At 40.0% G+C, this 22,200-nt stretch overlaps 1 protein-coding gene across 2 annotated transcripts in view; it reads left to right on the top strand.

The window, feature by feature from the left end:
• The first annotated feature begins 20,419 nt into the window (after positions 1–20,419).
• Positions 20,420–22,200, top strand: part of CAND1 (cullin associated and neddylation dissociated 1) — a 43,035-nt gene continuing 41,254 nt past the window's right edge. Inside the window, exon 1 of one of the 2 annotated variants that reach the window (XM_072655302.1) lies at positions 20,420–20,881. In XM_072655302.1, coding sequence (XP_072511403.1) covers positions 20,814–20,881 — 68 coding nt within the window. In that variant the 5' untranslated portion in view covers positions 20,420–20,813. Of the gene's footprint in view, positions 20,882–21,546; positions 21,623–22,200 lie in introns of those variants that run through there. The other variant, XM_072655303.1, reaches the window with a different exon arrangement.

A 22,200-nucleotide genomic window follows, 5' to 3' on the forward strand; every position in this document is an offset into this window, starting at 1 on the left:
AGAACAGACTAGATTCCTTTTAGAAAATTCTCGAGCTCTTTTACTGACCACAAACTTCTCATGAAAACAATAGTCCATCTTTTAAATTTGATTTACATTTACTAGTATTGCAATATGAAAATGAGATGTAGAAAACCACTGCCTCCAAAGAAATAAGAGTAATATCACACAGAAAACAATGGACAGGTACATGATGGATGTGAAAAGGCTGTAATATACGGCTAATTATGAACTCTTAAGAAGAATCAAAGGGTATCATCAAAGAATTGTGTACCAGGAAGAGAAGATGAGTTTCTGAGTGAGAGATGACAGGTCCTTCCTGTACTTCTGTAATGGTGTTATAAGAAATCAAGGAAGGTCTCTAGCACATTTAGTAGGTTCCCAGTGGTGAATTTTTGGGAAAATATGGATAAGAACCACACAGGATAAGTAGGTATGGGTATGTTATAACTTTCATATTTAGAGGAAATGCTCAAATCAATGAGATCACAGATCCATCAGCCCTTGATCTGAAATTTATGTACTGAGAGTGTTTCCTGAGGCACTGAGTGGTTATGAGACTTGACTTGACAGTCATATGAGCAGCAAAAATGATGCAGCTCAGAAGTTCAGGTGACTAAAAAGAGAAGAGAGAGCCAACAGCTAGGGAAAGAATCTACCCATCAGAGTGAAATTGTCTTGTTAAGGATGAAGAGGATTTCTTTCCCCTTCCCACATTGGCCATGGAATCTTTAAGCATTGCTTCTTGCCATAAAGAGACATCCTATTCAACAGCTCAATAGTTCATCAGATGATGAGATTCCAGGTAAGGGCCATCAGTTTAGTGGAGACACACTCCAGACAGATTTTGGATACAGAGGGATGCCAGAAGCCATTTCTAGGTGTGAGGCAGTAAAAGTCTGCTTTGGACTCAAGAGAGAATGAGCTACTCATAGTAATCAAAAGTTGCTTTGCAGAAAGGAATAGACCCTGGGAGACCTGCTGAGCAGGGAGTCCAGCAGGGATGTTTTGTCCAGAAGGAGCTTCATAAGGACTCCACATGGGGAGAAAGAACTTCTAGATGCTGCAATATCAGAGAAACAAGAAGTCTTGGCCTTTTCCAGTCTTTTCTTAATTTCAGTGCCTTCTCTACGAGACTACCCTCAGTTTGATCTGTATATATCTTGTTTGCACAAAATTGATTGCATGTTGTCACCCTCATTAGACTGTGGCCTCCTTGAGAGCAGGGACTGGTTTTTGTCTTTCTTTGTATCCCTAACACTTAGCACAGTGCCTGGCATGTAGTAGGTGATTAAAAACCATCATTGACTGGCTGTCTTGGCTTCCCTCTATGTTTTCCACATGACCACTGGTCTCTAAGTTTGGGCCACCTCTTCTTGTTGTGTATTAGTATGAGAATGCATTCTGGGTTTATGGGAAGAATGCTTTCTAGCTATTGTCCCAACTCTGCCATCTTAGTAAACATTTTTGCTAAAATCTAATTGTTTTTGCCAGTTGATTAAGCAGAAGCACAGGTATAGAGGTTCATGAACCATAGAAGGAACTGGTACCTACAAGGAACCTTTTGAAAACAGAGTAGCAGATACCCTCTGGGAACCCAACTCAAGAGTTTAAGTACCTCTTGGGCATGCAGCCCAGAGGGCTTGCTACAAATATAAATAATCCTCTGTCTCAAATCCCTTTTTCTTCATTTCCACCTCTCAGAATTCTTATTTTCCTTCAAGGTTCCCCCAACTCTACTGTGAAGCCTTCCTTTTTCTCCCTTCCTCATCTGTCAGCTCTCCCCTCAATTATTAATGCTTTCTTCCTCCTAAAATTATAATGTGTTTACTTACTTGTATACATATTATAAACATCCAGTAGATTATAAACTCATGGATGGCAGGAACTATTTCTGTCTTTTTTGCCTTAATATTTCCAGCTCCTAGCACCATTCCTGATGGTTTTTGGATTACATTAATGAATAGAGTATTCACACTGATAAAATCTTAGCTTTTTTTGAAATTTTGAAAGAGAAGACATAGGCCATTACAAAGGAGATTTTTTAATGACAAAATTTTCTCACCTTCTAGTATGGCAGCTAGGTGGTGCAGCGGATAGAGTGCCAGGCCTGGAATCAGGAAGACTCATCTTCCTGAGTTCAAATCTGATCTCAGACGCTTACTAGCAGTGTGACCCTAGGCAAATGACTTAACCATGTTTGCCCCAGTTTCCTCACCTGTAAAATGAGCTGGAGAAGGAAATGGCAAACCACTCCAGTATCTTTGCCAAGAAAACCCCAAATGACATCATGAAACAAATTTCTCACCTTCAGAATAGCAATAGCTTATAGTATTTTTTTTTTTAGTTTTTAGATAACAGTCTTTCACTTGGAAAAAACAAAAAGTTTGTCATTTGTAATTACCAACAATAATTTTTACCTTTACTCTTTGGAATCCTCAAACTTGGCCTGTGACTCTCTCTGATGTTCAAGGTTATGCTTTTTTCAATAAACTTTATCAAAGAGGTGAATGTGATACATTCTTAAACAATTGGTTAGAATCAAGCAAAGAATTGCTCCCACATTTACTTCTTCCTTCCCACCCTCAAATGCCAAGATATTTTTTTCCTTGACCTGAACTACTTTAAAAATAAGCATATTCCTTGAAATAACCTCTTTAAGCAAGCAACAAATGCAGACTTTTTAAAAATCAGCACAAAATGCAAAAGTTTTTTACAAGGAAAACAACATTATCAACAGTTCTTTCACCAGATATCAGTGGTGATAACGATGATTCATCTGATTGCTTGGAGTATCTTATAGCCTACTCGTTCTGGAAGAAAATTCTCAATTTTCTTGAAGATACTTTCCCTCAGCCTGATTTTGCTCCTGGTCTAATATCTTTCATACTCTGATGCTGTGGACTTATGATAATTTGTGTGTCTCTTTTAAGGTCCATTTAAAGAATCATTCTTCACTTGTCAGCTAAGCAAAATACTTCCCTAAATGATATGACAAAACAATTTTACTTTGGACTGGAATTCATAATTGAAGCAAATTATGGCATATAACTTATACTAGCACTTTCTCCTACAACTTTCTAGGGCAACTGACAACAGCCTTTCTTCTGGATAGTGTACCTGTGAACTCGTATCAGAAAATACCATGCATTTCTCCATACCAAATGATGGATAGAGTTACTCTAATAGTCAACATTAGGGAGAGAATGGGAGGGTCTTTAACAATCTTTAGAATTCTCTCTAACATTCTGCAAATATAATTCTGAAGTTAAAATAATACAGCCTTTCATAGAAGAATAATTAAAGATGATTTAGATGAGAATCTCTAAAAACTCAGAGCATCTAACAGTTGTGTCAAGGAGACGCATGTTATAGGCAACGCTAAACTTTTAGAATTACTTCTTATCAACTGGAAATAAATCTCTGAGATTAGACTTGTCCAGCCCTCACTTCCTTTTGCAACTAAACTGACTTCAGTCCTGACAAATTATCTGTAACAGGAAGCATTTAGTGTCATCTGTATTTGAGAGAGAAGCCATCTACATAAAAACACAAATCAGGGCTGCCCTTTCCCTTCCTTATTACCATATCAGATTTGACATTTAACAAAGACTTAATTATATTTCAGATATTAATAACTCCCTGAGTAAGTACAACTCTGCCTTCTGATTCTTGTTTCTATTGACTCAATTTTCATGAAATTTATGAATAGACAAAATTCTACCTTTTCAGCCTGAGTAGAAGGGGAAGCATTCATTCATATGGCTGTCAAATAATCTCATTATTGTATCTCAGGCTTGGTTTAATCCACAAAATAGAATAAATGTCAATGAAGCTAACTCTGTATTATTCACGGTAACATGGGGTATAGAGAAGTAGCATGGAATGGTGGGAAAAAACGGCTTCAAAAACAGGCAGGTCTGGGTTCCAGACTGACCTCTGAACACATACTAGAGATGTGATCCTTGGTCAACTCTCCATGCCTTGGGCAGCCCTCTCAGATTATAAATTGCTCAACAGCAATCCATATCTTTAGAGGGGGTTTCCTCACTGACATTTTCCTATTCCAGTGAAATCTCAAACCTAGACATAAAACAAAAGCCAAACAGGAGATCAAGATTTACAAACTGTTGTAGTCATGAACAATGAAACCTTAACCCTTCTTTTTTGGCCTCCTTCTCCACCCACATATAGCTTCTAACATAGCAGCTGGGTGCTCAACCCCAGTTATCCTAAGGTGAATGATGTTGATTTCCCCTTCCATTTCCTCTTCCTCTCTTCTAGTGGAAATATGAATGGACAATGGAAGCCCTAACTGGTGGAGTCAGAAGAGTTGGAGTTGGATAGTCCATAAATGGGATAAACAAGCCCTGGATAACTGAGTGAATCATACTATTTGCTCTTAGGCTGGTGCCCTTGAAACACTGAAAACATTCCAGGTCATAGGAGAGGCACCTTGGCATAGTTCAAAGTACAGACAACTTGGATCTAGGAGACAGAGTTTCAAGTCATGGCTCTGCTGCTTATTCCTGGGTCATCTTTAGCAAGTAACTTAAGGTGGCTGAGTCTTTGGGCTCCTTTTTCTGCAGTTTAAAGTTGGCTAGGTAGTGTTATGTATTTATAATGAAAAGTCATTGAATTCTGGAAGGAACAAAACAATCCATTTATTATGCATCTACTATGGGCCAGGGACTGTGCTGAGTGCTTTACAAATATTATCTATTTCATTCTCACAACCCTGGGAGGTAGGTGCTATTCTTACCCCCATTTTACAGTTGAGGACACTGAGGCAGTTACAGGTTAAATTGCCCAGTGTTACATACCTAAGTAGGTGTCTGAGGTAGGAGTAGAACTCAGATCTTCTGACTCCCAGATCAGTGCTGGTGCCAACTAGCAGCCTTTGCCTTAGTCACTGTAAAAACAATTCTTCATGGAAGCTATATATTTCTCTAGAAAAGTAAAAAATGGTTTGGCACACATTAGGTACTTAATACTGTGTTTTGATTGATTGCTAGTATAGAACAATTCAAGTTATTATTGAAGGAATTTGAACCTTGGGCTTTACTTTCCTTGTTGAGAACTGGGTGGAATGAGGGGTGGCTAGCAAAATAACTTGAAATTGAAATTCAATTCAGTTAAAAAAAAAACATGTAATAGGTTCCTACTGTATATGTGAAAGATATTCTATGGGCTATAAAAATGCACATACCCTTTGACCCAGCAGTATCACTTCTAGGACTGTATCCCAAAGAGATCATAAAAATGGGAAAGGGTCCCACATATACAAAAATATTTATAGCAGCTCTCTTTGTGGTGGCCCAAAACTGGGAAGCAAGGGGATGCCCATCAATTGGGGAATGGCTGAACAAGTTGTGGTATATGAATGTTATAGAATACTATTGTGCTATAAGAAATGATGAACAGGAAGACTTCAGGAAGTCCCAATGAACTCTTGAAGCAAAATGCCTTCCACATCCAGAGAAAGAACTATGGAATTGGATCACAGAATGAAGCAGACCATTTTCTCTTCTGTTATGTTTTGTTTCATGGATTCTCTCATTCATTTTAATTCTTCTATGCAACATGACTAAGGTGAAAATGTATTTAATAAGAATATATTTGTAGAACCTATATAAGATTGCATGTCACCTCAGGGAGGGAGTGGGGGGGGAGGGGAGTGGAGGGGAAGGAAGGGGAGGGAGGGGAAAAAATCTAAGATATATGGAAGGGATTGTAGAAAACTGAAAACAAATAAAATAAAGTAAAAAAAATAAATAAATAAATTGAAAGAGGGAAAAAAAAAAGAAAGGGATACCTCTGCAATGCATTTCATTTCTGTGAGACCTGAAGGATTCCCACTGGGGAAAAATGAATTAGCAGGATAAGAAAATGGAACTGTCCAAGAATGTACTTGGCCCAGGGATGAAGCTCTGTGAAGGACAAGAGAAATTTTGTTTGTGAATATTTATAATGGTCCCTTACTCTTTCTTTATCTTTTTGGTTTTTTTCCTTCCTTTATCTTGAGAAAGACTTCTGGTCCAATATCTGATTCAAGTATTGGAACTAAGAATGAAGGGAGCCATGGCAAAAGGACAGAGGTTCTTCGCCCATTATGAAGCTTTGACCTTTGGGAATCAGCGCCCTGGGCTTTTCATGCTAGAGAGACTGGCTGCTATTGGATGGGGAAAACCAGGCATTGAGAAGCAGACTTCTTGGGCTGCAGATAGCAATGACCCTGTGGTGATCTGGAACAGCATGTGGAAAGGGAATGACACAGACCTGAGATAATTACTACCCTAGAATGCAAGAGACAGTGCTTCTAAGGAAAATCCTAGAGTACTGAGATTTGCCAATTTACTGAGTGTGTTGAATGGGATGTTGGGAGATTGACCTTTCTCCCTGTACTGCCCTTGCCTTATTATTTGGACTTTCATGTTCCACACATGACACTTCTTCCCTTAATCCTTCTCCGATTCTAGAAAGCTAGGAGGATTCAGTAGGAGGACATTTTGTTTTGAGAAACAATTAAATGAAGCTGTTCCATGAGAAGGGGACATTTGACAGTTTTTAAACAATTTTACTCTGTTTAATAAACCACGGATCCTATTAAATATCATTTGCCTGAGTGGTATGGAAGTTTTTGTTGGCTGACAAAGAACAGACAATTTCCTAGATGCCGGGGTGAGGTGACCCATACAATTTTATGCATTTTAATAACATTGAGTCATGTGACATCTTAAGATTCATTCAGAACCAGGTCATTAGGGATTTCTTTCCACATGTCTTTGAGGTCATGAAGCTTATTGGGATTGGACTATTTATCCAGTCACATAGAATCTCACTCATCAGTGAAGGGACCATTGTACTGGTGATCCAGGATACTGCCACCTGGTGGGCAAAATTATAAATTATACTCCCATACTGGTTAACTAGAAGAACTAGAATTTAAGAATATCTTGAAGGACCTAGTAAAATTTATATCTATTGACATGTCCTTCTGGTTTAATGGGAAAGTCTTTTAGTAGGCTCACAGAAAGTAACAGACAAGCCAATTTAGGTTCCACTGCCACCATAGCACCTCAAATGTTATCTAGGATGCCTCAGATAGAACAAAACAGTGCCACACAAAGAAGAATGAAACAAGTCCTGCTTCTCAAGGGTGATACATTCTCCTGGGCACATGATAGGGGTGGGATGGAGGATTTAACATATACACAGATAGACACATACAAGGTCATTTGGTCATAGAAGTGCTAACATGATGGGGTAGCACCTAAGCTATAGATTCCAAGAGATGGAGATGAAGAAGGATAGCAATCCAAGTATGGGGGCCAACTTGGGCAAAGGCACAGGGACAGGAGATGGGGAGTAACAAGTAGATCAGTTTGACTGGAATGAAGGAAAATAATGTGAAATGAGAGCGAAAAGATTAGTTCTGAAAGCTCTCAATGCTGAAATAGGGGTGTGTATTTTATCTGAGAAGCAATATGTAGCCATTGAAGGCTAACAAGCAAGAGAATGACATGGTCAGACATATGCTTTAGGAATGTCATCTCAGAGGATGGACGTATTAGAGAGAAAATAAACTGGATGTATGGAGAAAGCTATTCCAATAGGCCAAGCAAAAGGTACTTCAGATGGTGGCCAGATGAATAGAGAGAAGGGGAAATCAGTTAGTCAGTTAATAAATGCTTACTAATCCCACACATAATGTGCCAGGCATTGGGTTAAGCACGAGGGATACAAAATAAGAAAAATAAAGGAGTTTACCATCTAATGGAAGAAGAACCTTATCCTATTCCTACCTGATGTTGATTTCTTCTGGTAGGCATCTGTATTTTGAAAGCTTTTCATTCCATGCAGCTTGCAGATTAAAAGTATCTGGTATTGTGATAACTATTAAATATTATTTTAAAATTTGAATAGATTGATGCAATGTCCAGATAATTGTAGGCATAAGTTGAGTTCTGAAGGATATCTTGAAGTCTGTATTTGTAATATGAAGATTTTTTTTGTCTATTAATCCATGAAAGATAATAAGCTAGCTAACTGGTCATGTTTTGCTACATATTCAATTAATGTTAAATTTTTGCAGCCAGCAGTTAGGTGTTGAATATTCTTATGTGGTAGGAGAGGCATCTGTTTTACCTAGACTAGACAAAATTTAATTGATCTGGGGAACTGAGTTGGTGCCCTTCAGGTCTGGTGGACTTCCCACTGTCAATGGGGCCTGTGTGCCTTTCTGACTGTGTGTTGCCAGCAGGGAAGATGGGAAGGAAGAGGAGAAGCATACCTACTTGAATTATACGTCATATCTTTGTTGTTGTTGTTCTTCAAAAATTTTTCAGTCCATTTGAGGTTTCTTGGCAAAGATACTACAGCGGTTTGCCATTTCCTTCTCTAGCTCATTTTACAGTTAAGGAAACTGAGGCAAACAGGGTCACAAAGCTAGTAACTATCTGAGGGCAGATGTGAACTTAGGAAGATGAATCTTCCTGACTCCAGACCTGGATAAAATCTATCCACTGCGCTACCTAACTGCCCTATTATATCCTTAGCCAGAAATATTGGACTGGGCTGAGTTAGGCTTAAGTCAGCAAACCTTTAATTTCTGGTAGTTATGATGTGGCTTTGAATTGGCAGCATAAACTTATATTTCCATGAATAAATCCATATTTGTTTGACATGATTTTGTCAGGTGCTAATGGCTGAGTTCATGTGGATGATACCCATGGAAAAATCTTTTGATTCCCTTCTTGAACCTTAGCCATTCCATAGACTCCATCTGGAGATAAACTGCTTCTAAAACTCTTCTGTGATCTGAAGGAAGGAGAGTAAGTGTAAGAAGTTCTGGAGAAAGTAGCAGAAGAACTAAGGGAGCTGAGATTGGATAGCCTTAATAGGAAATTATACCAGACACTAGGTCATTAGCTTTAGGGTAGATGCTGAGGTAGGATTAGGAGGGAGAAAAGAGAAGTAAAGATTTGAAGCCAATTTAGAGTCATAGAATCTCAGAGGCCACCTAGTTGAATTTATACTTGGAAAGCATCCCTTCCTACAACATACCTGAAAAGTAGTCATCCCCTCTCTGTTTTTGCTTGACAACTTCCAAAGAGGGAGAACCAGGATGGTGTGCGGGAGCCAGCTTGTACCAGCTTGTTAAAATTGGACTGTTACATTTTTAGTGCGAGCACTTACACCTTGGAAATTGACCCACACCACAAATCAGGGCTTGATTTATTTTTTCGTTGATTGTTTAGGCTTAAGAAAGTGATGTAGAAAATGCTCACAATGTAGATTAAACTTAAAAGTGTATCATTCACTTTTCTCCCCAGAGAGGTAGTTGTTAAATATTTACAAGTACAACACTGGGGAGAACTCACTACTGACAATGACAGACCATATCACTTAATTTAAAAAAAAACTGTAATGGCATACTTTGTTTTTACATTCCCTACATTTCCTAATATAGTTTTCCCCCTCTAGAGAGCCATCCCTTATGACAACGGATAAAAATGAAGAAAAACAGTTCAACAAAACTAATCAACATGGTGAAAAGATCTAACATTAGATGCAGTGTTACACTCTTATGATATCCCACCTTGTCAGAGAAGAGAAGGGAAAGCTTTCCTTTTGTAGTTTCTCTTTGGGGTCAAACTTGCTATCCTAAGTCAGACCTAACTCAGACCAGTCCTATTGTTTAGGTTCAGAACTAGAGCAATATGTGACACTCACAGACCATCTAGGATTCTAGGGTATTCAGCAAAGATACAGCATTGCTTCAGCTGGACATGCCCATGCCCCTGGATTTGCTATGGTGGTACCTTTTGTCTGCAGTGTGTGTCAAGCCTGAGGAGCCAGAACTCCTGTGTGCTGGCTGGGTTTTAATACTTGGGTCACTAAGAAGCCATATCCATAGTTCAGGCCTTAGTCTCTACAACCAATTAATTCTCAAGTTTCATTAGCCTAACCTTTGAGGGACAGATATTGCCCCTATCACACTTGGCCATTATAATTTTAAAGCACTCACTTTTTATTGTTGTATTGTCATTTTTCCATTTTCCACTATTGTAGCCATTGTATATATTGTTTTCCTGTTTCTGCTTACTTTATAGGTAGTGGATAAAAACTGACATTCTCTAAAGCCTCAACTACAGTTTGCTAATTTGGTGTACTTCTTATAGCGCTGCTGTTAACAGGATCAAAAACATTAGGCTTGAGTTTGTTTTCAACACATGAACTAGTTATTGAAAAACCAAACTTAAGGGATTGTACTAAAATGTATTAAGTCCTATTACTGGTATATTTTAGCAGAATTATCTAGGAACCTCTACAAGTGATTGGCAACTAAAGAAGCAGAGCCCTCTTCAGAGCTATTTGGAGAATAAGGTCTATTTCAGAAGGTCCAGCAAAAGATATTTCCAAGGACCAGATGAGTACATGAGACATCTGGGACTCAAGAAAAAAGTGTGATGATAAATGGACATAGGGAGTGGGTAACTAGGATACAAGAAGATTTGATATTATTTAATATTAATGATCATCACTGTATTGCTTTGACCTTTTGTTTCATGCTATTTGCAAAATTTTCTTGGTTACCCTGGTAACATGTAAATCTTTCCTCTCTAAATAAATCCATTGTGAGCCCTCTCAGCAGTCTGATCTTTAACCTGACTTAGTTTACCACTAGAGTCTATTTAACAATGTTTGTATATATCATCATTATTATTCTTAGACTCAGTGTTAATTGTTATACTAAGCTATTTGAGAAGATGCTTCCCAGTGGTCTTTTCTTGGGACATAATGTTAATGGTGAACATGAGTACATTAAAAACTTCATAAATCTGGCTTATAGATAAGTGATCCATGGGGGGAGAGGGCTGGTTCCTCCCCCATGAATCAAAGGGGAAACTGAGGGAATTGTGAGAATTGAGTGAAGCAAACTGACTCCTTCTTGTGACTCAATTCTGGTTCTTGCTCAATTCCTTTTCTATTCAGTTATGGATCTAGCACAATTTCTGTCTAGTTAGAAAACTTTCATCAATTATGGGAATTGTGAGAAAACTTTATTACATTGTTTGAATCTAGCCCTGTATGGTTGGGAAGCTGGACCACCTCTACCCATTGCTTAGAGATCCTTAATTAAGGATCTAGGACTTATGCTGACCAGAAACCCAGGCAGATCTGAAGATGTCTGGTGCAAGGAGTTTTCTTACAGTTATATATCTCAAGCAACCTATATATCTTATCTGAAAACTAGATCTGTATTGGTCATTCATTTATTGTTTCCATGTTCCTTTGATTAAATACAGATACTTGAGGACAGTGAGATATCTCTTTTTCTGATTTCAAGAAATTGCACCTCTTCCAAGTTGGAAAGCCCCTAATCTTTCCTCTAATTAGAAATTAGATTACCTAATCTTGTATTCTGGTTTAGAGCCTGTTGTTTTCTTTTAATGCATAAAAATCTGTCTCCTCTTGTATTGGAAGTCTAAGGCCAAGTTCAGGAGACAGGGTCCTGATTTGTAATGTAATTGGTGTGTATTGCTTAACAAAATGACATGCTCAGAAGCTTGAACTTTTGTTTGCCCAGTTATTTCAAATTTCACCTATCTGAGAAATTTGATCTTCCCATGATGGTATCATCATATTGATAACTTTTTTATGGCGTAGTAGTATTCCATTATTTTCATATCACACTCCTCTTTAATGGACATAATTAATGGATATAAACTACATATCTATACGTTATCAAATATTGCTATTTCTACCTCCAAATATTTCTTATATACCAGACCTTATCCTTACTCACATAGAGGTTACTTTAGTTCAGAACCTCTTCTCTTCTTGTTTAGATATGTGCAATGGCCTCCTAACTAGTCTTCCTGTCTTAGGTCTCTCTGTCTTCCACATAAGTGATTCTCCTTAAGTGCAGGTTTGAACATGTTATATTCCTACTCAGTAAACTCCACAGCTTCTTCATTGCCTTTAGAATCAAATAAAAACTTCTTTGTTTAGTTTTTAAAGCCCTTCACAAGCTGTCTTTAACCTACCTTTCTAGATTCATTGTAGATTATTTTCCTCTGAGTACTTTGCAGTCCAGTCAAACTGCATTTTGACTCTGTTTCTGAAACATAAACTGTTTCTACCTCAGTTTCCTCGTCTAAAAAATGGGGATAATAATAGCACCTACCTTTCAGGATTATTATGAGGACCAAATGAGATAAAAATTGAAAAGTGTTTAGCACAGTACCTAACACATAGTAAGTGCTATTTTTTTTTGCCAAGGAGCGATCATCCCTAAATCCCTGGAAATCCCTGGTATACTCAATTTGATTACGTTTAGTGAATTTTTTGATATATTGCTGTGATCTCATTGCCAAGATATAATTTTTAAAAATTCAATTATTATCCTTTGTTGTTATTCACTAATGATATTGATCTATCATTTTCTGTCTTTAGTTTATCCTTCCCTGGTTTGGGTATTAGAACTATATTTGTCTCATGAAAATAGTTTAGTAGAGTGTTTTATTTCTCAAATATTGAGGATAATTTATGTAGTACAGATACTGTTTTTTGAAAGTTTGACAGAATTGTTCTCTAAATTCATTTGGACCATGATATTTTTTTCTTTTATAGTTCCTTTATAGCAAGTTCAATTTATTTTTCTTAAAGGAGATTGTTTGCAATCTCCATTTGGTGTTCTGTTCAATTAAATCTCTTATATTTTTGTAAATAATCTATTATTTATGAATTCCCAGATTTGTTTGGTGTCTTGATATAGTAGACTAATCCCCTTTTCAAAAACTCTAATTGTCAGGATGATTTGCCTTAAAGAAAGCTTAAATGTACCTTTTTGTAATTTCCATCTATTTTTCTTCCTTTTGGCCCCTGAAGCCAAACGATACAAGTCTAATGCCTCCTATGTATAATAAACCTTCAGTTACTTAAAGACAGCCACCTTGTCACTGCTTCATTGCTTCTCCAGTTTAAATATCCTCACTTTCTGCTGTCTAGCTTACAATTATTTTTCTAAAATGTTAACATTCAGAATTGAATACAGTTCTTCATATATGGTATAACAACCAGGGCATAGAACAGTAGAACTATCACCTCCTCAGTCTGGACGCTATGTTTTTCTTAATACAGTGTTAGATCAGATAATTTTTTTTGCCTGATATGTCAAATTATGGACTCATATTGTACATGTAATCCAGTAAAATGCTGAGGTTTTTTTTGTGGAATATTGCCATCTAGTCATGTTTTTTCCCCTCTTGTACCTGTGAAGAATTTTTAACCCAAATATAAGACTAGATTTATCCCTGTTAAATTTCATATGGTCAAATTTAGCCCAATATTTTAGCCCATTGAGTCCTGATCATCATACGTGTTACCTACCTCTTATGGAAATTTGATAAAGGTGTCATCTATGCCTTTCTCCAAAATAAAACATTAATTAAATAGCAGAGAGTGAAGTACAGATTGCTTAGGCCATCCAGTGGAGATCACTCTCAAGTTGACCCAAGCAATTAATTATTACTTTTTGGGTCTGACCATTTAGCAAATTCCTAAATCTAAAATACATTTAGGTCATTCTTTTCAATTCCCAGTCTAGCATGCCTGGCAGAAAAGTAAAGTGACTTTGGCTTATTCCATTGCTTAATAAAGCCACATGTACTCTTTGTGACCATTTCCTCCTTTTCTAAATGTCTACTAACTATGGTATTCAGTTCTGGGCCTATGGTTATTGAAGAACATTGATAAGCTGGAGAGTGTCCAGTGAAGGACAAGTATGGTGAAGGACCTTGAGTTCATGTCATACGAAGATTGGTTGAAGGAATTGGAGACGTTTAGTTTGAAAAAAAAAAAAAGACTCAGGAAGTTCATGATAGCTGTATTCAAGTGTTCAAAGAGCTGTTATGTGAAGGAGGAATTAGTTTTGCTCTGTTTGTCTTGAGAGGGCAGAAACAGGAGCAATGGATGGAAGTTATAAAGAAGCAAATTTAGACTTGATATCAGGAAAATCCTCCTAAGCACTATCACTGTTCAAATGTGGAATGGGCTCCCTAACAAACAGGTGACTTTCCACTTCTTGGCTATCTTCAAGCAAAGGCTGGACAAGCAGTCATCAATTATGCTATAGTGGGGATTCTTTTCATGTGTGGATTTGACCATGTAGCCTCAGAGATCTTTTCAAGTTCTTCAGTCCTGTGATTTTTAGATTTTGGAATTTAAGTCCTAACATTCCCAGAAATTTAAGAGTCCCTGAATTCGGTTCTCTCAGGATACCAATTAAAAGTCTTTTCTCAAGAATTACATTCAACTTTCTTCGCAAGATAAGGGTTAAACCCAGTTCTCTCAGGAAACAAGTTTGCTTATTCCAGTCTTTACAACACATAGTATTGATGTATTAAAAAACCATGCAACATGAGATGGGGGACTCATAAACCCAGAAAAGGATTGTAGATCAGCAGCAAGGCTATGGAACACTTTTCAACAGGCAGTCACAACTACCCTTTTCTATTAAACAAAATATTAGTTTCAGGTAATAAGTAAACTATCTTCAGTTTGTATTTATATTTTCCAAAGTCATAAGATTTTAGGGTTAAGAACCCCCAAGAAAATAATCAATAAAAATTTTCAGAGGCATTCTGTAAAATGCCTCAAGTACAGTCATCTTATTAGATCTCATCATGCCACAGAGGTGACCCTAGTTTTTTGAATGCTATGCCAGTGTAGGGCAAGCTGTGGAAGGTACCAGCAAATTACAAAGCCTTCAAGCTTAACTGTTGCTGATTTTCTTTAGTGTGGCCAAGTAGCTTTGGAGCAGGTGTTGAGAAAACAGGTCATGGCAGTTGAAGTTTTGCAAGTTTAGATCAATGGAAAGTCATTGGGGGCAAGAAATTTAACAGTAGTATATATGTAGTTGAAGTCTCTACATGTTTAATTAAGGACTTGACAAATGAATCTAGAAACCAATCTCAAAATTTAGAAGCCAGAAGAATTTTTTTATAGCTTTCAAGAAATACACAGAGAAAGGAAGCAAGCCACTACAGAAAATTAGTTTCCTACCTTAGGTAGACATTCAAATTAGTTTGCCAAAGGTTCACCACAATAAGCTCTGAAGGTATTTTTGGAAAGGTGTTGAGGATATAATACTTCCTAAACCACATATATGGTAGACAAAAGCATTGTTGGCTAGTGGCCTTCTGCCCTACCTATCTACTCTCCTCAGAACTTGAAGCAAGTTGTAATAAAGTTAAATTTTATTTGATGTAGAGGAATACTTCCTAATAAATAAAGCTAACCAAAAGTGAAATAGACTTTGCAACAGGAGGTTCCCCCATACTAGAGGTTTTTGAGAAAACTTGGATGTTTGTCAGGTGCATCACAAAGAGAATTCTTCATCAAGCAGGGCCTTTCCAGCTCTGATTTTGTAATTATAGCTAAAGCCTGAGCTTCAGGAAGTAACTGATCAGAAATTCAAGGGTCCACCACTCAGGTATTTACTCATGCCTATGGAATATGGTATTGCTGACTCCTCTTTATCGTGATATTAAATGATCAGGAAGAACAAAGTGTACTTTTATGGTACAGTATTGGGCTAGATGTTGTTGACAATGTTAGGGGCCATGATGAAATTGTTACTATGTTAACCTGGTTCCTGAAATTTGTCAACCACTAGCTTAGCCATAAATCAGTCAACCATAATGTATTTATTGTGTACCTGCTATGTGATTAACAGCGTAGTAACTGTTTGAAAGGCAAGCATAGGATCTGGTCACTCCCTAAAATGAACTTAAAAACCAACTGAGGTGACAAGACTAACACATATAACATTGCAGTAAATGACATGACAACATCAACAAATATAATCTTGGTGAAGGAATACATTGGCATTTCAAAATAGGAGTTAATGATCTATCATGTTCAAATGTTGAATAAGGGGATTGGCTGTAGGTAATAAGTAAACTATCTTTAGTTTGTATTTATATTTTCCAAAGTCATATGCTTTTATGGTTAAGAATCCCCAAGAAAATAATCAATAAATATTTTCAAGGGCATTCTGTAAAATGCCTTTAGTGTTTAGATGTACACTCAATGCAGCCTCTGAGGCTGAGATGCTACAAAGTATGGACTGACTCTGCTGCTTGGGCTAATTTTGGCCTGTTTAACACTTAAAAAACACTCACTGCCACACTTTCTAACACTTCGAATCATCGGTTACAGGAAAGAGAGGAATTTTGAATACTGTGGATAAGTTCACTTACCTTGGCAGTATACTTTCCAGGGAGGTACACAGAGATGATGAGGTTGATGCATGCATTGCCAGGGTCAGGTCAATGTTTGGGAGGCTCCGAAGGAAAGTGTGAGAGGATGAGGCCCCTACCAAACTGAAAGTCTACACTGCCATTGTGCTGAGCTCATTGTTGTATGCCTGTGAAACTTGGACAGTCTATCAACGCCATGCCTGAAAATGGAATTGCTTCCATTTGAACTGTCTTAGGAAGACTCTGAAGATTGGCAAGATTGGACACTGAGGCCCAAGCATTCAAATTCTACTTCACGGAGCAATTCTGATGGGCTAGCCATGTTGTTCAGATGCCAAATGTCCTGTTTGCCTAAACGACTATTTTACAGAGAACTCACAGAAGGCAAGCGCTAACGTGGAGGTCAGAAGAAGCCATACAAGGACAGTCTCAAAATCTTTCTGAAGAACTTTGGAATCAATTTTGGGACAAAGGAGACACTGGCACAGACTGTCCAGCATGGTGTGCCAGAATCAAAGAAGATGCTATGCTCTGTGCCCAAAGCAGAATTGCAGTAGCTCAAAAGAAACGTGGTGAGATGCAAAACTTTAAAGATATCTCCACTTCCAATGTTCATATGAACTATTTGTGCCTGACCTCTAGTAGAGCCTTTTGAACTTGTATTGGTCTGATCAACCATAGCTGGGCACACTGTATCTTCACTTGAACATAGTGAAGTTATTTTGGTCCTCTGTGAAGTATGAAGAAAAATAATCAATGATTATTAGATCACATTATGACGTGGAGGTGACCCTGATGTTTTGAAGGCTACGTCAATGGAGAGCAAACTGTGGCAAGCTGGAAAGCCTTCACTTACTGGCCTGGTGACAGATTTCATTTCTGTTGCCTAACAATCAGTTTCCCTAAATTTGAAGAGGTTCAATACCAGATACTTCATAGGAAGATTAGTTTTTTGTCCAAGGGGACTCTTAAAAGCTATATAAGCTTGTGAACTTTGCCAGTAATGGGATGATCTACACTATTAAAACCACAAATGCTTGAAATCTTAAAGTTAGTACTGTAAATTGAGTTTGACTAGATGAATTATCCAGTCTTTTCAAACTCTAAAGTGATATGACTCCACTGTTGTATATTCTGTCTGTTCCCAAGAACATTTTAGCCTCCTGGGAAGATTAATTCATAGATTGATAACAACACAAAGATACTGTCAATTACATGTGCTATGGCAAATAATACTGAAGCAGTTCAGCGGAGAGTGCACTGTGACCTTGAGTGGTCTAGTTGATGGAATATCTCAGAGGAGAAGGCATTGAGCTAAACCTGTAAGGAAGGGTAGGATTTAGGTAACTGAAAAGGAAAGAGAACTTGGTATGGTGGATAGGATTCTGTACTTGGAGGCAGGAAGTTTTGTGTTCAAATTCTGCCTCCTGTACTTATTAGCTGTGTGATCACAGACAAGTCTCTTATCCTCTTAGTCTGTTTCCTCATTTGTCAAAGGAGAGGCTTGAATGGTCTTTAAGGTCCTTTCTGACTTTAAACTTGTGAAACTAGTAGGTTTCACAAAAAAAATTACATAAAAAGGCCCAGAGGAGAAAATACTGTTTTGTCATGTTAGCCAATCTGATAGGTGTGATGTGATGTTTTAATTTGCATTTCTCTAATCAATAGTCATTTAGAGCATTTTTTCATATGACTATAAATGGCTTTAATTTCATCTGAAAACTGTCTGTTCATATCTTTTGACCATTTATTAATTGGGGAATGACTTGTACTCTTATAAATTTGACTTAGTTCTCTATCTATTTTAGAAATGAGGCCTTTATCAGAGACACAGGCTATAAAAACTGTTTCCCAGCTTTGTGCTTCCCTTCTAATTTTGATTGCATTGACTTTTTGCAAAAACTTTTCAATTTAATGTAATCAAAATTATCTGTTTTGTACTTCATAATGTTCTCTATCTCTTGTTTGGTCATAAATTCTTCCATTCTCCATAGATCTGAGAAGGCAAACTATTCCTTGCTCTCCTAATTTGCTTGTAGTCTCACCCAAATATTTTATGTTGTCTACAGTTACTTGAAATGGAATTTCTCTTTCTATCTCTTGCTGATGGCTTTGTTAATGATATATAGAAATGCTGATAATTTATGTGGGTTTATTTTATCTGGCAACTTTGCTAAAGTTAATTATTTCAAGTGGTTTTGATACTTTAGGATTCTCTAAGTATACCATCATATCACCTGCAGAGTGATAGCTTTGTTTCTTCATTGCCAATTCTAATTCAGAGGAGAAAACACTTAAGGCAAATTCATAGGCTTAGTCTAGCTGAGACAGTGAACTTAAGTAACAGCAAAAAGATGAAAAAAGAACTCCTTAGCCTGGCATTTAAGGCTCCACATCTTGTAGTTCCAGGCTAAATATAGTTTTAATCCTTAAACGACAGTTCTGAATAGGTATAATATAATAAAACTTTTCAGAAGATTAATCTGGCAGTAGGCTACAGGATGGGTTGGAAAAGGGAGAGACTGAAAGTGAAGAGTTCAGTTTGTAGGCTGTGGTCTGAATGTGAAGTAAATAGGGGCTGAACGAGAGTGATGGTAGAGAAGGAAAATACAAAAATGAGTGTATATCCTTTACCATCACTCCCTTGAGAACAGGAATTTCAAGAATTCTAGAATTTAGAGCTGGAAGGGACCTAAAGATTATCTGGTCCAGCTTTCATGGGATGGAAACCGAGGTCCAGGGAAAGTAAACGACTTTTCCAAGATCATACAGGCAGAACTTTTTTAAACCTAAGCCCTCTGACTTAGAATATAGCCCTTTTCCCACAGTTATCACTCAAAAGCCATCTTCCCTTCCCCAGCACCAAGCATAATACCTCTCGCATACATCTTCAAAAATGTTTACTAAACTGAAATCTAAATTCACCTGTATTAGTCATTAACTTGCAGCAAAATTTCCAAGAGAAATGATCCTCCAAAAGTTGCAAAATAGATTAGAGATCTTAAATGGATAGAAATCTAGCATTTAGTAAATTACTGGTTTATTTTATGAAAAGAAGGGGCCGGAGAAACGAAAGAGCGCTAAAAATGCAGACGTTTCATTGAGCTCGTTTTCCCGGGGCAATCTTTTCTATCCCAGCTTCCTAATACTTTGGCACAAGTAGGGTTATTAAGCCTTTAGTTTAAAAGGGGGGGAGGGGGAGAGAGGCTTGTTTGGGGAGCAGGGAATTAACAAAAGAAAGTGGCATGTTCCCTGTTTACAAAGGACGTGCCTACGTGCCCATCAAACAGAGGGCAGGAAGAAGTTTGTTCCCCCGTGGCAGCACACATCACCCTGGGGAGAGATGTAAGCTCCTTGAGGGCAGGAACCACTGGTCTTTGTAAGCTGACACATGATAAGGCGCTTCGGAGGTGCAAGTTGGTTTGGGTCGGATAATGCAGGTGCAGTCCTTTCTAAGACAGAAAAAGCACGGCCGCCCTGCTGGGCACGTGTACAGGGGCCTGGGGAGACCCTGGCAGAATCAATTTTCGTGCACGGCCAAAAGCGATTCGTCAGAACTTCGCCAGTTTCAGGACCCAGAGATCCCCGCGCCTGCGGCCCGCTTTGGCCAACCCACCAATCCTGGGATTCGTTCCTCTCTCCGAGAAGGAAAGGGAGATTGGAGGAGGGAAAAATAGAAGCTGACAGCGGCAGCAGCCAATCAGGTCGTGTCTGTGGATGACGTCTAAAGGGCATGACGGGATTCGTAGTCTTTGCGCGGCTGCACTTTAAGATGCCGCAGGCCACGCGTCCCACGCGAAAGCCCACTCTTTCCTTGGGCTGGATTCCTTCATTAACACAGCCCGGGGCCTTTATCTTTTTCTTCGCGTTTAAAATCCCGCACTGCTACTCCCCATTACGCGCATGACGCTCCAACCCATCCTTTACCGTTTCCTAGCTCATCCCTGTCTAACCTGCAGCCCCGCGCCCTTTAACCGTCGCTTGGAAGTCTCGAGAGAACACCTCTCTCTCCGTCCCAGTCACGCCTTACGCACGGCCGTCCCCGCGCAGACTGACACGCCCCTGGGCCAATTGGATAGCCACCCATCCGGGCCGCGGCGGGGGCGCGCTCGTCGCAGCGTCCGTAACCCTTGACCCCGGGTTTCCGTACTCTTTTGGTACTTAAGTACGCAGCGGGAGCCGCGGTCGCCGTCGCCCCCCGAGTGCAGGAGGCGGGATTTGGCCGCTTGCCTCTGGGAGGAAGGGAGCGAGCGAGAGGCCCGAGCAGGACCGTCTGGCTCCCGGGAGAGGCCCTCGCCGGACTTCCCGCCCCCCCCACCCCCTCCCCGTCGCCCATGAGACCGGCCCCTCGCGAGCAGCGCTGTCGTTAGGCGGGCCGCGCCGCTTTCTCTGCTGCTCCCGGGCCAGGCCCGCGCTCCGCGGGAGGGGGCAGCCCTTGCAGGCGCCTCCCTCGTCACCGCCGCCGCAGCGCCGGGAGCGGGCCGGGCCGCGAGCCCCGGAGCTAGAGGAGGAGGAGGAGCCGCCCGGACCGTAGCCGTCAACATGGCGAGCGCCTCGTACCACATCTCCAATCTGCTGGAGAAGATGACATCCAGCGACAAGGACTTCAGGTGAGGCCGCGAGATCCGCGCGGGGCCCCACCCCTGCAGCGCCGCCGCCGCCCTCCCCGCTCCGGGCCTGGCCTTGCCCCTTCCCCGCCGCGAGGCCCCCGCCGGGGCGCGCCCCGAAGCCGCGATCGATAGCCGGGCCGGGGCGAGGGGGGTGGGGCGGGGGAAGGTCGGGCCGGTGCCGGAGGCCCTGGGCCGCCCCGGGCCCCCCTCGGGAAGGGAGCAAGGAACGAGGCCGGGCGCGGGGAACGGTTGGATTCCTTGGAGGGTTGGGGGCGCTGGAAACTTGCCCGGGAGGAAGCATGTTGGGGGGTGGGGGAGTTTCCCGCCTGCGTCCTTGCCCCCTCCTCTGGGTAGATTAGATATTTTTATGGGGGGGGTTGGGGGCTTTCGATCCACGCTTTCTCCGTGTCTCGGCCCGGCGCCCCTCCTGAGTCTGAGCCCCGGGGGGCCGGGGGAGGGGGGCTCGGAGAGCTGGAAGCCGCAGGAAGCCTTGGAGCTCGATCCCATTTCCCCGGGGCCTGTTTGCATGTGATCTCCTCCCCGGCCCCACGAGAGCGCAGGGATCGCGCTTTAAATTTTAAAAGAGAAAGCTTTGCTGCTTGTATCCCTACCTCCAGGTCTGCGCTAACACTCCCGTTCAAGGAAAGGCCGCAGACTGCCTCGTCTACACCTTAGAACGCTGCTGGCAGGCTTGACACCTGGCTGGACTTTGTGGCAGTCTTATGCCTGGTAGTAGATCGGGTACGAAATTCAGTCTGGGCGCATGTAGTCCTGGAGGGCGCTCCATGTGCCACAGGGAAAAACGTATTTTTAAAATCTCTTTGGGACTTAAGTTTTATGGTACGAAGCCTGTGGGGATGAAACTTGTGTGTCTAAACAGTCCGCCTTTACTTAATGTGATGAGTGAAGAAACTCGTGTCCTTTGTGCGTTATTTCTTCTCCCGCCACCCCCTTTAAAGTGTACCAGTCCTGCCGGACGCAGAAGCAGCGTTTTTATTTCGTGAAACAAGGAGGTCTTGAGAAAAAAAAATTCCTAATTCTAATTTAATTAAGCTGTTATAGTTATGATCTTTAGTAACCCAGTAGATTGAAACTTTAGTTCTGGGACTTTTTGACCAGATGGATTGTAAGTAATTTTGCGCTGCCAGGAACTTTCTGCCGTATAGGCAAGATTCAACATTTGGCTAATCTTGAGGACCATTCACTCATGGATTGATTATGATTTTCTGAAAACCTTATTTACTTGGTCATAATTCTAAGTACAAAAAAATTGTTATTCTTTTAAAACCAGAAAATTACTCATATTCTTTGAACTTTTT

The sequence above is a fragment of the Notamacropus eugenii genome, chromosome 3 (genome assembly GCF_028372415.1).
Source record: "Notamacropus eugenii isolate mMacEug1 chromosome 3, mMacEug1.pri_v2, whole genome shotgun sequence".
In the NCBI taxonomy this organism is placed as follows: domain Eukaryota; kingdom Metazoa; phylum Chordata; class Mammalia; order Diprotodontia; family Macropodidae; genus Notamacropus; species Notamacropus eugenii.